Genomic DNA, 18,515 nt, shown 5'->3' with positions numbered 1-18,515 from the left:
ACATTGAATGCTTGATCTATGCTGCTCATGCCTTTGCCGGCATGCCAATAAACATCTTGCATTTAATTACCATCACATGCACTTACTATATTACCTTTGATGAACTTTTCACATGTAGTCTAGACCATGTGTTAACGACATCCTTCCTTACCGTGCATTAATTACCACTCATAATATTCGCTCCCTTGCTCGAACCCTTCGCTTTACATATTACTTTCTCTTTTCTTTTTCAGGATGGCCACCAAGAAAGGCAAGGAGAAAACTACTCCCAACCCACCAGCAAGGAGAGGAACAAAAAGGACATTAGTGGTAGAGCCATCTTCAACAGCGGTTAAATCCTCAACAAAAAGAATCAAGAGGATCATCAAGGTCGATGAAAAAGAGAAAACCTTCCCAGCAAAGGACACTGCGTGGTTCACTAACCGCTACTGTGAGTAGATGTTCCCCATCTTGGCAGCAAGGAATTATAACAGTGAGCACCTTCTCATCCTTCCGACCCGCATTGCTGAATTTGTCGAGCTGCAAATCGAATAAAGACAATGGGAATTCCTACGGAGACAACCACAGCAGGTTAATCTCTCATGGGTAGTAGAATTCTACTCCAACTTTCACATGCCAACCATGCAGTCTATCTTTGTCCGTCAGAAGCAAGTCTCCATAACTGAAGAGGCCATTCAACAAGCTTTAGATCTTCCCCCTGCTCTAGAAGGATTAGATGCACTCCCAAAAGCCTCACTCAAGTGCCAGACATACCAATTTGACTGGGACGCCGTTCTCAGAGTTATCGCACAACCTGGCAGCAGATGGATCTACGGATACCATCGATCCCGACCAAAAGGGATATCGGCTTCAGCACTTACCTTGGGGGCTCGAGTATGGGCACAGATCATGTCCCATTATGTCTTTTCGAGCACTGACGAGTCCTCCTTCACTGCAGACATGGCTGTTTTACTCTGGTGTATCCTTATAGACCAGCACCTAAACTTACCAAGACACATCCGGAATGTAATGGGACACGTACAAATTGCGGGCAACTTACCTTTTCCCGCCTTGGTTTCAGATCTCGTCTCGACAGCCAGAGTCTCCTATAGAGCTGGGGACACCAAAGCTTTACTTCCACGGGATGATCAGTACATCCCTAACGGGAAATATATCAGACCGCCAGTAGCCACTACAAGCCAGCCTACAGAACCGGGTGAAGACATTCCTCCTTCAACACCACAAGCACCTACAACAAACCAACTGCTCCATCAGATACTTGAAAGGTTGGATCGGCAGGAACACAAAGCAAAGTTAAGAGAGCGTCGTAACAAGCGCCGATTTACATACCTTAAGGAGCTACTTATGGGAAACTACAAAGACCCAGACACCCCGGACTCCACTTCATTTACCAGCACAGGGAGCCATGACGGTCCCGATGGTGGAGATGCTACTACCAGCCCCCCTTTGTTCCTGACAGATGGCACCGAGGACGGTGCAAAACCTTAAGTGTGGGGAGGTCGGTCAATACCTGACTTCCGGAGGTAAACTCTCTTCCTTAAACACCAGTAAAATAGGATATTTAGTTAAATTTTCTTTTGTAGAATATGATAGATTGCATAGAAATAGGTTATTTGCATGCATGTTCTACTTGATTGAAAATAATAAGTCTCTTCTAAGACCCTATTTTTTTTTTGAAAAATTTCACTAATTTAAGTCAAAACTTTTGTGTTAAATTTGTTTGAAGTTGTATTTGGAACATAGTTTAAAAAGCTAAGAACACACAACCTGTGAGATTTGAGCTTAAATACATGGTTACATTATTTAACCATAAATATTTTATTCTTGTGTGTTTACTTCTCTATGATTGTAATCTTATTTTGTTTCATCCTATATGTCCAATGTTTAATATGTTATATGCTTGCGTATGATTGAGGCCATTATTTGTTTAGCTCACTTATCCCAAATAAGCTTACCCTTTAAATTACCTTTGTCAGCCATTTTGAGCCTTTTAATCCCATTTGTTCTATATTTTACCACATCACTAGCCTTAAGCGGAAAAACAATTAAATATCCCAATTGAATCTTTGGTTAGCTTAAGATAGAAATTGTGTGTTAATTGAGTATGGAAAGATTGTGGAAACAAGGGTTAATAAGGGAATGTGTCATGATAAAATAATGGGAATTTGGGTACCTACTCATGTGAAACTATAAAAATTAAAAATCCATGTGCATTGATAAGCTATATTTATTTTCATGTTAAAATAATAATAATAATAATAATAATAATAATAATAATAATAACAATAACAATAACAATAACAATAACAATAACAATAACAATAACAATAACAATAACAATAACAATAACAATAACAATAACAATAACAATAACAATAATAATAATAATAATAAGGGGACAAAATTACCCCGATTCTAAGTTAAGTAAAGTTCAAAAATCAATGCATGTGCAATAAAAATTAAAAGAAAGTTGATGCATGAGTATGTAATGCAAAAGTAAAAATTATGGGTAGCTAGGCATGATTCTAAAGTTATATAGAGTATATGTATGTTAGGTGAAAGCTTAGGTTAATTAAAGATTCAATTTATAAGCTCACTTAGCCATATATATATATATATATATATATATATATATATATATACCCTCATCCTTACCTTAGCCCCATTACTACCTTGAAAAGACCTCATGATGTTTGCATTGGTATGTTAAATGTTGTTGATTGATTAGGTGAAGAACAAAATTTAGAAAGCATGATTAGAAAGAGCAGAGTGATTACCCTATACACTTGAGAGACTGGAGTGCACATACACCATCAGTGAGGGTTCAATGCTTGATTCTATGTTCCCTGCTTTCATGAGCTATCTTCCTACAATGTTACCTATTTTTACTATATAAATTAAATTAGTGGAATTTGATTTATGTTTGTCTTGAAGAGTTTATTTACTTTTAACCAAGTAGACAAGGATCATATAGTTGCATTCATATATATATATATATATATATATATATATATATATATATATATATGTTGCATTGCAATTCATGAGTTTTACATTTTCCTACTCATTTACTTTATCTCCTTCAACTAAGCATGAAGACATGCTAATGTTTAAGTGTGGGGAGGTTGATAAACCATTATTTTATGATTTATATTGTGTTTAATTGTGTGATTTTATCAAATCTTTACCCACTTATTCATATGATTATCATGTATTTACAATTCCTTCCCAAAATCACTCCATGGTTGAAAACTTGCTTCCTAGAGACTTTTAATTATGTATTTTAATTCTCCTTTATCCCATTCGATGTCGTGATCCATGTGTTAAGTGTTTCAGGCTTCATAGGGCATGAATGACTTGGAAATTGGAGAGGAGGCTTGCAAAAATGGAAGGAACACAAGAAACTAAGGAGATGACCAGCGAGAAATGACGCGAGCGCATGGCCCACGCGAACGCGCGAAATGGAGAATTCGCAGCAACGCGAATGCGTGCCTGACGCAAATGCGTGGATTGGAGTCTGCACGAATGACGCGAACGCGTGAACCACGCGAACGCATGACAAGAAAAATCGCTGAATGACGCGAACGCGTGGACGATGCGTACGCATGACTTGTGCGATCTGCAAAAATAACAGAATACGCTGGGGGCGATTTCGGGCCGCATTTTGACCCAGTTTTCGGCCCAGAAACACAGACTAAACCTAGGGAACATGTTGAGACTCAAAATGCATCCACACACATTCAGATTCATCACATTAGGATTACGTCAGTTTTAGATATGAGTTTTTAGATTTGCATTATATTGATAGTTTATGCTTTTGCTTGGATTTTTGGATGCTGAGAGTCATTACCTCCGTTGAAGACATTACTTTAGTTTGTTTTCTTATTCCCTTATTTTTAATTAGTTACTTATTGACTCTGTTCAGATAATTATGTTGCGTTTCGAATTTATTAATATATAGAGTTATTTTTATTTTAATTAATTTTAATTCTCTATTTTATTTTATTTAATTATGTCTTCTCATATTTTTATGATTATTAATTTCATGTCAATGGAGTAGAATTTCTACTTGACATGGGGTTGATTAAGAGGAGATACTTGAGTTAGAATGCTCAAGTGCTTGGTTGAATTGGACGTTGTTAAGTAACTCATACCTACTAGCACTAGACCTCCCCAAGGGAGAGGACTAGGATTTGAGGGTAAGAGTTAGCTTAATCACCATACTTTTCCTTATTTAGTAAGGGATAACCGAGTGAGAACAACACCCTTTTTACACTACACTTGAAAAGATCCCAACAAGGATAGAAATTCCATTTAATTATTCCCCCAGTCAAGGCTTTTATTTGGAATATCAATAATTATTCTTAGTTTATTTTTATTGCTTTAATTCTCAATTAATATAGTTATTCATTATCAAAACTCAAACCTTCTGGGAATTTTTTGATTAATAAAATAGCACACTTTCTTGGAACTCGTTGGGAGACGACCTGGGACTCATACTCCCAGTATTTTATTTCTAAAATTTGTGACAACCCCTTTTAAATTGGTGAGGTAGATTTTAGCCGGTTAAGAGCTATACGTGCAACGCTGTCCTTTTAATTGAAATATCTAAATTGGTTAACTTCTGCCACGCACCAATGATCATGCTTGAAAAGCCATCTTAAAGTTCCTTTAGGCACACTAAACTTAGGAATAAGACATATGCTTCGACACGATGTATATAGCCATTAAATTTACCCATGAGAGTTCAAATTTATGCCAGAAAAATCATTAATTATTGAAATTAAAATAACAGCAAGAAAATTAAATCATGGGGTGCCTCCCATGGAGCGCTCTTTTAGTGTCACTAGCTTGACATTAGTTCCTTGTTAGGGTGGCTGATGATTATGGTGCCTCAGCTTGTCCCCTCTCACTGTGAGCCTTCTTCCTGTACGTTGATGATCAATCTCCATATGCTCTAATGAGAGTATCTTATTGACAGTGTAATAATCATCAATTTGTGGATCTGTCTCCAACTGCTGGTAGATCAATCTTACTTTGTCCCCTTTTGAGAATCCTTCAGTTAGTATTCTTTTGTTTCTCTACCCTTTTGGAGCCCTTTTCTTGCTCTTTTTTTCTTTCTTCAGTGGCCCTTCTTTCTTGGAGGAAGGTTTTATGTTAGGGACTTTCTTCCCAATGATCAAATCTTCAATCTCTTCCTGCCTTCTCTTCTCAGCCTTCACATGTTCCTTACCCTCTGTTTCTTCTCCACTGTCTATCTTTCGCTTCACAGGTGAGCTGATAAGTGCCTCCTTGGCTTTTTCCTTCCAGTTCAAGTATTCCTTTTCAACTCTCATGCAGGTGTTCTCTTCAACAGTAGTTGCATTTCCGTAAAGACATTCAGAATGATCTTCTCATCATGTGCTCTCAAAGTCATTTTCCCCTTTTCTACATAAATGATGGCCCTTGCTGTGGCTAGGAAAGGTCTTCCCAATATGATAGAGTCACCTCCCTCTTCATCCAAATCCAAAATCACAAAGTCTGCTGGGAAAATGAACTTACCCACCTTGACTAAGAGATTTTCAACCATTCCCCTAGGGATCACCATTGATCTATTAGCTAGTTGCAAGGTCATCCTTAGAGGTTTCACTTCTTCGATAGACAACTTTCTCATCATAGATAAGGGTATCAAATTGATACCTGATCCTAAATCACATAATGCCTTATCAATAGACATATTGCCAATGGTGCTAGGCAGAAAGAAACTCCCAGGATCTTTGAGCTTTGGTGGGAGTCCTTCTTGGATTATTGCACTGCACTCTTAAGTTAAGAACACTGTTTCCCTTTCATTCTAGCTTCTCTTTTTGTTGATGGGCTCTTTGAGGAACTTAGCATATAGAGGCATCTGCTCCAATGCTTCAGCAAGTGGGATGTTGATCTCCAGCTTCTTAAAAACTTCTAAAAATTTGGGGAACTATTGATCCTTTAGCTCCTTTTGCAATCTTTGATGGTATGGTAGAGGAGGAGTGTAAGGCTTCACTTCTTTACTCTGTTCTTGTGAATGTTCCTCAATAATCTGCTTTCCCTTCTTTGAAGCTAGTGGTTCCTCATCCTTCTCCTTGAGCTCTTCCTGGTTCTTTTCTTCAATTGCCACTTTCTTCTTACTACCAACCTTATCATCCTCCAATGTTCTTCTACTCCTCAGTTGGATTGCTTTACATTCCTCTTTGGGGTTTAGAATGATGTCACTGGGGAAGGTATTGGTTGGTCTCTCTGGTTGTTTGGATAATTGGCCTATTTGTCTTTCCAGGTTTCTTAATAAAGCTTCATGATTTTTGTTAGCTAGCTTTTGATGTTTCATCATCTTCTCCATCATCGTCTCTAGATTGGAGATTCTTTGGGACTCTTAGGGTGATTGTGATTGAGTGTGAGATGAGGATGGTTGGTGGAAATTGTTTTGGTTAATTAATGGGTTGTAGGGTGGATAGAAGTTAGAATTGGGTAGTTATTTTGTGATTTTCTGTATAGATTTTGATTAGTCTGCTGATGGTTCTAGTGGTTTATGCGGGAGTTACCTGAGTTAGAATTCCTCTGCCATGAGTTTTGGTTCTGATTGTCTCCCCACCTCAGATTGGGGTGGTTCCTCCAAGAAGGGTTGTAAGTATCACCATGAAATTCATTCTGACCAGCACCTTGATTGTGCATATAGTTAACTTGCTCTTGCTGCTGCTCTTCATAGATTTCTTCATTCTGCCCCCACCCAGTTGGTGGTTGATTTTCAGTGTTCACGGCTGCAATTTGAAGAACATCAATCCTCTTGGCCATCATCTCCATTTGTTGCTGGATCTATTGATGCATCACTTTATTTTGTGCCAAAATGGTATCCACACCTTCCAGCTCCAATACACCCTTCCTTTGAGCTGGTTGGCGTTGCCTTTGATGATCATAGAAGTATTGGTTGCTCGTCATAGTGTCTATCACATTTTGAGCTTCCTCAGCTGTCTTCATGAGTTGCACTGAGCCTCCTGCTGAATAGTCAATGGCCTCTTGAGCTCTCAGTGTCAATCCTTCATAGAAGTTTTGAAGTCTATCCCATTCACTAAACATTTCTAGGGGACACTTCCTGATTAAGGCTTTGTATCTCTCCCAGGTATCATACAGTGACTCTCCATCCATTTGAGTAAATGTTTGTACCTCTGTCTTTAGTCTGATAATTCTTTGGGGTGGATAGAACTTGGCTAGGAATTTGCTAACTAGATCTTCCCAGTTGTTGATGCTCTCCTTGGGAAATGTCTCTAGCCATTGAGAAGCCATGTCTCTCAGGGAAAATAGAAATAACAGCAGCTTGTAAATGTATAGATGCACACCATTGGTTTTAACAGTTTCACAAATTCTTAGAAAGATGGATAAGTGCTGGTTTGGATCTTCAAGTGGACCTCCTCCATAGGAACAATTATTCTGCACCAGAGTAATGAGTTGAGGCTTCAACTCAAAATTGTTTGCATGAACATTGGGAGTGAGAATGCTACTCCCACAGTGCCTTGGATTAGGGAATGTGTAAGAAGCTAGAACTCTCCTCTGAGGTGGACCATTGTTGGCCACTTCCTCTGGTAGATTAGGGGGATTTCCTTCTATCTCTTGGTCTTCCTCTTCTGAGTCTTCTTCTCCAACAACTCCTTTCTCTCTTGCTTCTCTTCTTAATCTCAAAAATGTTCTCTCTGGCTCAGAATCAAAGGAGGTGGACCCACCTCTTTTTCCTCCTGGCATAAAACACACACAAAACCAAAAACCAAAAACAATTCACTCTACTTCTAGAGTGAGGTTAGGGTTAGCTGAAACGAAAACTCAAATAGTTAGTATGCTTGACAAAAACAAAGAAAAATGCTTAATCTAGATTATCACCCTACTTAATCATTGTCAATCTATATCAATCCCTGGCAATAGCGCCAAAAACTTGATAAGGGAAAAACGATTCAACAGAAAACTCATCGGCAAGTGTACCGAGTCGCATCAAGTAGTAATAACTAACAGGAGTGAGGTCGATCCCACAGGGAGTGAGGTCAATCCCACAGGGATTGATGGATTGAGCAACTTTGGTATCGTGATGAATTTAGTTAAGCGAATATTTGATGATTTGGGGTGAAATTCGAGTAACAGTTAATAAATTGCAAGAAAATAAAATGCAGGAGGTAAATTGACAGAATCTTAAAGTGCAGAAGGAGTAAATTGCAGAAACTTAAAGTGCAAGAAATTTAAAAGAGCTGAAACTTAAATTGCAAGAAAGGTAAATTACAGAAACTTAAAGTGCAAGAAATTTAAATTGCTGAATCTAAATTGACAGGAAACTTAAATTGCATGAAGAATAAAGGGATTTGGGTGCTGGAAATCAAAACAGAAATAGAAAATGTAAAATGCAGTAAAATAAAGAACTCTCGGATGAAGAAATTCAAATCAGGATTTCAGTACTAAAACAGAATTGTAACATTGCAGAAGAATCAAAACAGAATGAAAACTTAGATCAACTTTAAAATCCTAAAAGAGAAATTGACAATTGTAGAAGAGTAACTAAAACAGAAAGAAAATTTAGATCTCAATTGCTCTCTTAACAAAACAGAAAAGAAATTGCAGAAGAAAGAAAATCAGAAAGTAAACTATGATCAGATCTCCAACTTATAAAACTATCAAAGGGAAAAAATAAATGAGAACTCCAAGATGAAGGAATTCAGAAGAATTCTTCAATCCGAAGTCAAAAGACCCAAAAACATAAAGTAGAAGTTGCAGAAGAGAGAAAACAAAACAGAAAGAAAAACTCAGATCTGATCTCAATTCTAAAATTCTAAAAGGAAATTAAAAGAGAGCTCCCCAATGAAATCAAATTCCTATCTATTTATACACTTTCCAATTCTGGCTTTTAGTCCTTGGAGTGGGCTTTTTGGCCTTGTATGAAGTGGATCAGAGGTGCACTTGTTATTGCTTCCAGGGGAACGTTGCGTTCTCAAAGTGAGCGCAGCGTTCACTTTTCCACACGGGTGCGTCGCTTACTGAGCGTGGCGTTCTTTGTTTGAACGCAATGTTGCTCTGTACTGACCCTCTTTCTCTTCATTTTCTCACCTGTATTCAATCAAAACAGCAATCAAAGTCTCACCAAAATCTTAAAAATTCGCATCATTCATAATAATCACTTAATTCTTGCATAAATCTCATGATTTTGTATAAAATAAATGATGTTTGATTGAATAAAAAAATAATGAAATTCCACTCCAACCACTTACTTATTGTGCAAGAAAGTGCATAAAACCTAATGAAACAAATAAAAAATACTTGTGAAACTAGCATAAGATGACTTGTCATCAGCCACAACTTGAGTAGCGATCAATTTCATCAAAATATGGACCATTTTATGGCTTTGAAAGTACCCCATTTCATGTTCTTGATACTCCCACCCACCATGGACATAATAACGTGAATCATTCTGTGGTGGTGGAAAGTTTCCCATGAAATTTGATTGACCAAAATATGATGGATGCTCCTTTCTTTCTTGCAAAAAGCTCTGTCTCAAACAATAATCACCAAAATAAATTGGAATCTCCATTGTCATAAATGAGGGATTCTTAATGAGGCAATATCACAAACAGTTAGTGAATAAATAAACAAGGAAAAACCACTTAAATTGCAGAGAACAAAAATAAACAACTAAAATAAAACTAATCAACAAAAAAAAGTGTTCAATCTAGTTATCCTCCAATTTAATCATTGTCAATGCAAAATCAATCCCCGACAACGGCGACATAAACTCGATCCACGAAAATCTGTCTCTCAACAAATTTCCACCGACAAGTTGATAAACCCGAATTTTGTGGTTTATATTGTGTAGATTTTGGGAGGTTTTATCAATATTTTCCATACTTATTCATAGAAATTCCATGATTTTGTGTTCTCTTCCTAATATTGCCTCATAATGGAAAACATGCTTCTTTTTCCTTAAAAATGCCATATTTTGATCCTCTTCCATTACCATTCGATGCAGTGATATGTTTGTTGAGTGATTTCGGAGTTTGTAGAGCAAGAATGACCTAGAAGAGAGAAAGGAAGCATGCACAAATGGAAGGAACATTCAGAATTGGGCTTTGAAAAATCGGCTGCGACGCGCACGCGTACCCCACGCGCACGCGTGGGTGCAAGGAGCTAGGCATGGCACGCGAAGAGTGACGCATCCGCGTGGATTAGCGAATCCTCCACCGACGCGTATGCGTACATGACGCGTACGCGTGACGAGCAGCACATGACCTCATTAAAAAAATCGTGGCTGGCAATTTTTGAGGCTCAACAGGCCCAATTTCAAGTTGATTCTGCATGGAAAAGACACAGGAACTCTAGGGGGAAAGGGGGGATCATTCATTACACACTTAGACATAATTTCGGCTAGTTTTTAGTTTTTATTCTTCTAGAGAGAGAAATCCTTGTTCCTCTCTAGATCTAGTTTGATTTGATCTTCCTTTGTTGAATTCTGAATTGGGTTTTGTTGATTTCCAGTTTTGATTACTTAATTTGAATTCGCTAGTATAATTTTGTTGAGATCTTGTGTTAGATTTATGTTTTCTTGTTATTTCCCATTTTCTATTCATCTTGTGAACTTTGTGGATCTTGAATTGTTAATGATACATTGATGTTTTCCATAATTAATAGTGTTAATTGAGTAGTTTTCTATTGATAATTGTTAGTGGGTACTTTCAATTTCCAATTTATTTGCAATTTGAATATGTCTGTTATTAATGCATGCCATGTGTTTGATGAAATATTTCCTTTGATTATGGAGTAGTTTTCTCTACTCTTGGCCTAGGCTAAGGGAATTGGATAAACTTTAGTCATTGGGTCTAATTTATTTGGTGATTTGAGAACCCTTAGTGGTCAAGTTGATACCCATTGACACTAATCCACTACTAAGTCCATTGGTAGTTGGATTGGGACTTATGAGTTGAGATTGATCAAGCCACTTGACGTACCTCAAGCTTAGGAGTAAATATTACATACTTAAAGCTCTTGGAGGTAGACTTAGTGAGTTTTGTTCCTCATAATTGTCACGATATGGTTATTAGACAAGGATGGTGACCCCAATTCCTATGCCTAGCCAAGAGTTGCTTTTATTATTCATATTTGAACCCCACAAATTTCAATTGCTTAATTTTAGTTATAGTCACTTGCTTAGTTCTAGAGTAGAATTATATTGGATGTTATCTTGTTAACTTGAAATTGCTCATACCTTGCCTTAGTTGTTTGATTTAGTTTCTTGCACTTTAAGATTTCTTGCTTGTTAAGTCTAGTAGTTTAATCTCTTGATCATGACACCCAACCCCGGAATTCTAACCAATGTTGATGCACATGTTTGCCCATTCCTTGTGAGACGACCCGAGGTTTGAATACTTTGGTTTACTTTTATTCGGGTTGAACTTTGTGACAACCAATTCTTTAAAATTTGATCGAGAGTTATTAGTTGGTTTGGAACTTTGCTTACAACGAAGTTATATTTCTATTAAGAGAAATTCTAAACCGACAATAATTCTAGCTATCAAATTTTTGGTGCCGTTGCTGGAGAATGGTTGTAACGTATATCTTGACATTGGTTATGTGAATATGTTAATAGTGTAGATAGTTTACTTGCTTTCAATACTTAGTTGTACTTTAGATTTCTTTTGTGCATGTGCTATGACTTCCAAGTTTGATGACTCGGTCTCAATCAAACTCTAGCTTAGTCGAGCTTGACCTTGAGATTCAAAGAACTTTGTTACATACTCGGCAAGCTAGACGGCGGTTGGACTATACGGCTAGTACTTCGGCCTCTCTTGAGGAGCATACCGAATCACTAGACAGAACCGAGAGTGACTTGGAGTCCGCTATTTCCTACTCTTCTGTTGGCACCACTAATACATCTTTGCATCCTACAGGTGAACAATACATGGTGGAGCCACGCCGAATCACCTTGCATGAACAAGGGGCTCTGGATATCATACTTCAACCTTTGCAAGCAAGGTATCCCAACCTTAATCCAAACTTTGAGTTGAAGAATAGCTTGATAAATCTACTCCCCAAGTATCATGGGCTTCTGGGTCAAGATCCTTTCTGACATCTAAGAGATTTTCAAGTTGCTTGTTCTACAGCTCGAAGGCATGGAGCCGATGAGGTGGCTATTATGGATTTTGCTTTCCCCTTCTCCCTTGAGGGACAAGAAAAAACGTGATTCTATTCCCAACCAGATGAGATTGTGACCAATTGGGATTTTTTGAGAAGAGAGTTTCTAGACAAGTTCTTTCCGCCAGAGAAGACCGACTACATCCAGAAGGAAATCTCGGGTATAATGCAAAAGGACCAAGAGAGTTTGTATAAGTATTGGACAAGGTTCAAGAGGCTATTGGAATCTTGTCCACACCATGGATTGGACACTCACTTGCTCATTAGTTACTTCACCGGAGGTCTTTCTGCGGAAGATAGAAGATTGCTCACCGCCTCTAGTGGTGGTTCCCTTTCCAAAAACAAGACGACGGGAGAAGCTTGGAGCTTGATAAATGATGTTGCCGAGGCCATATAACATGTAAGGGTAGGAAGCAATCCCCTCAAGGGTGTGGTAGAAGCACCCCCTTCCGAAACAAACTTAACCAAGGTGCTTGGGGATATAACTACTATCCTTACGGAGATGCACAAAGAAGAAAAGGCATTCTACTCCATCCAAGCCATCCATGCCCCTCCCCAAATTCCTCAACTTGAAAGTCCTCCTAGAATTTGTGGTTTGTGCTCTAGCACCACACATTACACCGATCAATGTCACCAAATTCAAGAGGAGTACACCCTTGCCGTAGCCAATGTGAATTATAACAAGCGTCCACCCTATCCCTCTCAAGGCCAAAACAATTACTCTCATGGCAATAATCATAATCAAGGGTGGAGGGATAATGCATAAGGGAGCAATCAAAATCAAAGATGGAACAAGTCTTCTTCTCACTACAACAACAAGCACCAATCTTCATCCCAATTTCACCATAACAACAACAACCATCAAGCCAACCAAAATCACCACAACCAAGCATCCCATCAAAACCAAAATAACTACACCAAATACCAAGCACCATATCAAAGACAATAATCCAACCAATCCTCCTCCTCTTCCACCAACCTAGTTGATGAACTTAGAGCTACTATGGAAAAATAGGATGAGAACAACAAGGCTCAATTTAATGCCATGAATGCTCAATTGGCCAATCTCACCGATATGATTTCAAAGTTGGCCTTGTCCTCCTCCAACAACAACACTAACCAACCCTCAAGCTCTTCTAACCTTCCATCCCAACCCCTTCCAAACTCAAAGGGCGGCCTCAACGCCATTACTCTATGGCCGAGAACTACATTGGAGGAGATACCTCCTAGGGTCATGGAAGATATTCATGAGGAAGAAGTGGTTGTTGAAGTTCCAAGTGAAGAAGAGGAGATAGACACAAGGCATGAGGAAGAAGAAGTAAGCCTTAAGGAACCCAAGAGGAAGGTTATAGTGGATGAATCCATTCCTATCCCATTTCCTTCCATGGTAAAGAAGGCCAAGAAGACTCCGGAGTTTGATTTAAACATGCTTCAAGTATTTAAGAAGGTTGAGGTAACCATCCCACTTATTGATGCCATTCAACAAATTCCGAAGTATGCAAAATTTTTAAAGGACTTTTGCACACATAAGGATAGGATAGGTGAATTGGAGATATTGTCATTGGGTAATTCTATTTCTTCCTTAGTAAAGCCTATTCCGAAAAAGTGTAGCGACCCTAGACCATGTTTGGTGTCTTGCCGTGTTGGGGGAGTTGCTTTTCATGACTGTATGTGTGATCTAGGGGCTTGTGTGAGCATCATGCCATTATCTATCTTTGTGCGGTTGAATTTAGCTCCATTAAAGAGGTCGGTGGCCAAATTTGCCTTAGCTGACAAGAGTGTGATTACCGTTGTGGGAATAGCGGAAGATGTACTTGTGGCGATCAAGGACTTGGTGTTTCCATTTGATTTCAACATCCTTGAAATGCCCCCAACAGATAATAGGAGCTCTTCCTCGGTCTTGCTTGGTAGACCCTTCTTGAAGACCTCTAAGTTCAAATTGGATGCCTTCACCGGCACATACTCCTTTGAGGTCGGAGACAAGACTATCAAGTTTAATTTGGAAGAAGCCATGAGACACCCATCCGAAGAGCATTCCGTTCTCCGATGTGATGTAATCGATGAGGTAGTAGTGGAGGTACAAAGAGAGGATCACAACAAGTTGTGCTACCCTATTGTTGAAGAGACGAATGACCAAGAGGGTGAACAAGAGAAAGTTGTTGAGAATGAACTCCAGGAGCTTGATGAAAAGGAACCTCAATTTGAGGCAAAGAGTGAATTGAAGCCTCTTCCATCTCATTTGAAGTATGCATTCTTAGAGGACAACCAAAGGTTTCCGGTCATTATTGCTAGTGAGCTTTCTAACCAAGAAGAAGAGAAGCTCCTAGATGTCCTAAGGAAGCACAAGAAAGCAATCGATTGGAGCTTGGCCGACATTGTGGGGATTAACCCCTGCATGTGTATGCATCGTATCTTTCTCCAAAAGGGAGCTCGGCCGGTTAGACAACCTCAAAGAAGGCTCAACCCCACCATCCTTGATGTGGTGAAGAAGGAGGTCACAAGGCTACTTGATGCAGGTATCATATATCCGATTTCTGACAGTGAGTGGGTGAGCCCGGTCCAAGTTGTTGCAAAGAAATCGGGCATCACTGCAGTTAAGAAGGATGATGGTGAAGTGGTCACCAAAAGAGTGCAAAATGCTTGGCGGGTGTGCATCGATTATAGAAGGTTGAATGCCGCTACAAGGAAGGACTACTACCCTTTGCCCTTCATTGACTAGATGTTGGACCTGCTTGTGGGTAAATCCCAGTATTGCTTTCTTGATGGTTTTACTGGTTACTTCCAGATTCACATTGCTCCTGAGGATCAGAAAAGACCATATTTACTTGTCTCTTTGGCACCTTTGCTTACAAAAGAATGCCATTTGGGCTATGTAATGCACCCGCTACTTTTCAGCGGTGTATGACTAGTGTCTTTTCCGATCTTATGGAGAGCTGTCTGAAAGTCTTTATGGATGACTTCAGTGTATATGGAACTTCATTTGATAGTTGCTTAGAGAACTTGACCAAAGTCTTAGCTAGGTGTGTTGACACTAACCTTGTCCTAAATTTTGAAAAACGTCACTTCATGGTGAGACAAGGTATAGTGTTAGGACACGTAGTCTCTGACAAGGGCATTTCTGTAGACCCGGCCAAGGTCGATATTATTACCAGTTTATCTCACCCCTCATCTATGAGGGAGGTCCATTCCTTTTTGGGGCATGCAGGATTTTATAGGCGCTTTATCAAAAATTTTAGCAAGATTGCATTGCCATCATCGCGCCTACTCCAAAAAGACGTGGTCTTTGAGTTTGATAGTGCTTGTGCGGATGCATTTGAGGAGTTAAGGAGAGCTCTTACCACAGCACCAATTGTGAGGGGCCCTAACTGGACGCAGCCATTCGAGATAATGTGCGACGCGTCAAATCACGCCGTGGGTGCCGCGCTTGCACAGCGCGATGGTAAACTCCCTTATATCATTGCTTATTCCTCAAAAATATTGGATGCGGCACAATCCAACTATACCACTACAGAGAAAGAGCTCCTAGCTATTGTTCATGCATTAAATAAATTCAGATCTTATTTGCTAGGTTCTAAAATAGTGGTATATATGGATTATGCAGCTTTAAAGTATTTGTTGACAAAGAATGAGTCGAAACCTAGGCTCATACGTTGGATCTTGCTCTTGCTAGAGTTCGACATTGAGATTAGGGATTGAAGTGGATCCCAAAATTTGGTTGCGGATCATTTAAGCCGCCTTAAAAATCTTAAATATGACCCATTTCTGATTGATGATTCATTCTCTTTGGATAGTTTGCATGCTGTTTCGGATAGCTTTCCTTGGTTTGCACCTATGGCAAACTAGTTGGTTGCTAAGATCTTCCCTCCCAACTTTTCTAAACATCAAAGAGACAAGTTGAGGAGTGATTCCAAATATTACATTTGGGATGACCCTCACTTGTGGAAGAGGAGAGTAGACCAAGTAATTCAAAGATGTGTCCCGGAATCCGAAATCCAACCCATTCTTGAAAGTTGCCATTCATCCGAGTGTGGTGGCCACTTTGACCCACAACGGATGACTAAAAAGGTTTTGGATTGTGGATTCTGGTGGCCAACCTTATTCAAGGATGCTAACCGATTCTGTGTGTCATGCCACCAATGTTAGAAGTCGGGAAATGCATCCCAAAAGGATGAAATGCCTCAACAACCAATGTTGTTCTGTGAAATCTTTGATGTATGGGCATAGACTTTATGGGACCATTTCCCAACTCAAGTGGGTATCTATATATTCTGTTGGTAGTTGAATACGTATCAAAGTGGGTGGAAGCGATACCTACCCGCCTTGATGACGCTAATGCCGTGATTTCTTTCATTAGAAACAATATTGTGTGCTGCTATGGGTCGCCACGAGCAATCATGAGCAACCAAGGTTCCCACTTTTGCAACAGAAAAGTAGAGGCACTACTCAAGCACTATGGGGTATTGCACAAGGTTGCAACTGCTTATCACCCCCCAAACCAACGGACAAGCGGAGGTGTCCAACCGGGAGATTAAGCGAATTTTGGAGAAAGTGGTGAGTCCACAAAGGAAGGATTGGAGCTTTCGGTTGGGAGATGGACTATGGGCATATAGGATGGCTTATAAGACCCCGTTGGGGATGAGTCCCTTTCAGATTGTCTATGGTAAGGCATGCCACCTTCCGGTGGAGATTGAGCATAAGGCCTATTGGACGGTTAAGCAGTGTAACACAGATTTCAGCAAGGCGGGTGTAGCCAGAAAATTACAACTAGAGGCGCTTGAGTGTCTTAGGATGGAGGCATATAAGAATGCTCGAATCTACAAGGAAAAGACTAAGGCATTTCATGATCACCATATTCAAAAGAAGGATTTTCAAGAAGGTGACGAGGTTCTCCTCTATAACTCGAGGCTCAGATCCATGCCTGGGAAGCTCCGTTCAAGATGGGAAGGACCCTTCAAGGTGAAGGAGGTAAAGCCCTAAGGAGTGGTGGAATTATTTGACCCTCAAAGTGATATAACTTTCAAGGTGAATGGACATAGAGTGAAGAAGTACCATGGCTACAAGTCATCAATGGAAGTGGAGGTGCTCCTACTGGAGGATGCTCCAAAAGGAGAGGAAGCTTAAGCGAATGACTGTCCAACTTAAGGACGTTAAAGAAAAGTGCTTGGTGGGAGACACCCCACCATGGTAAGATGTTCTTTGTGTATATTTTCTTGCTTCTAGCTTTAGATTCTTGTGAATTTTGTGATTTCTTGGTGTTGTTGAGTTGCTTAGAAATGTTAGCTTTTGTTGATTTTGTTGAATTGTTATGATATTCATGTAGATTTCATTAATCTTGGTATGGATAAATTGATAAGGTCAGAGAAAATGCTTTAATTTTGAGTAGTGCATGAATTTTCGATTGTTTTCTTGACTATCTAGCTGGAATACCTACCAGGAATGTCTTAAAATACCTTTCTCTATGTTGAAAAAAAAAGGGTCCACGCGTAAGCGTTGAGAGCGTGCGCGTCGCTTGCATTTTTGCAACTCTGGTTACATTTTTCCCGAGAGTTACGCGAGCATTGCACTAGCAATGCGTGAAACGCACAAGTGCCTACCCACGCGTGCGTGTACATGACTCGTACGTGTCGGTCACTCTACATGTCACTCTTGGTACATTTTTCCCGTGAGTTGCGCGAACACTGCACGCAACGCGCAACTCCTACTCATGCGAGCGCATGTAGCACGCTCACGCGTCGTTTTGCCCTCTTGCCCACCCACGCATGCGTGCACATGACGCGTACGCGTCGGTCGCCTTACATGCGTTCCCCAAGTACATGACACCCGAGAGTTGCGCGAGCATTGCGCAAGCACTGTGCGAAACGCGCAGTTGTCTCCACACATGCGTGCACTGTGACGCGTACGCGTCCCTTACCTATTTACCTACCCACGCATACGCGTGGGTGACTGATGAGCGGATAATTTATACGCTTTTTGGCATTATTTTTAGTATGTTTTTAGTATATTTTAGTTAGTTTTTATTATTTTTTCATTAGTTTTTATTCAAAAATTACATTTCTGGATTTTACTATGAGTTTGTGTGTTTTTCTGTGATTTCAGGTATTTTCTGGCTGAAATTGAGGGACCTGAGCCAAAATCTGATTCAGATGCTGAAAAATGACTGCAGATGCTGTTGTATTCTGACCTCCCTGCACTCGAAGTGCATTCTCTGGAGCTACATAAGCCCAATTGGCACGCTCTCAATTGCATTGGAAAGTAGACATCCTGGGATTTCCAGCAATATATAATAGTCCATACTTTGCCCAAGATTTGATGGCCCAAACTGGCGTTCCAAGTCAGCATAGAATTTATGG

At 39.7% G+C, this 18,515-nt stretch overlaps 1 protein-coding gene across 1 annotated transcript; it reads right to left on the bottom strand.

Annotated features, from left to right (window-relative positions):
* Nucleotides 1–5,332: 5,332 nt before the first annotated feature.
* Nucleotides 5,333–5,716, bottom strand: LOC148544879 (uncharacterized). The gene has a single exon (XM_088499005.1). It carries the CDS (start codon nt 5,714–5,716, stop codon nt 5,333–5,335), a length of 384 nt encoding a protein of 127 aa, XP_088355131.1.
* Between the last annotated feature and the right edge of the window lie 12,799 nt (nt 5,717–18,515).

This window comes from Arachis ipaensis, chromosome B9, assembly GCF_059453495.1.
Source record: "Arachis ipaensis isolate K30076 ecotype BB chromosome B9, ASM5945349v1, whole genome shotgun sequence".
Classification (NCBI taxonomy): Eukaryota; Viridiplantae; Streptophyta; class Magnoliopsida; order Fabales; family Fabaceae; genus Arachis; species Arachis ipaensis.
This window is presented reverse-complemented; position numbering and strand designations above follow the sequence as displayed.

Excerpts from the sequence above, each read along its gene's own strand:
- LOC148544879 (XM_088499005.1), bottom strand. The coding sequence starts at position 5,716 with ATGTCTATTGATAAGGCATTATGTGATTTAGGATCAGGTATCAATTTG.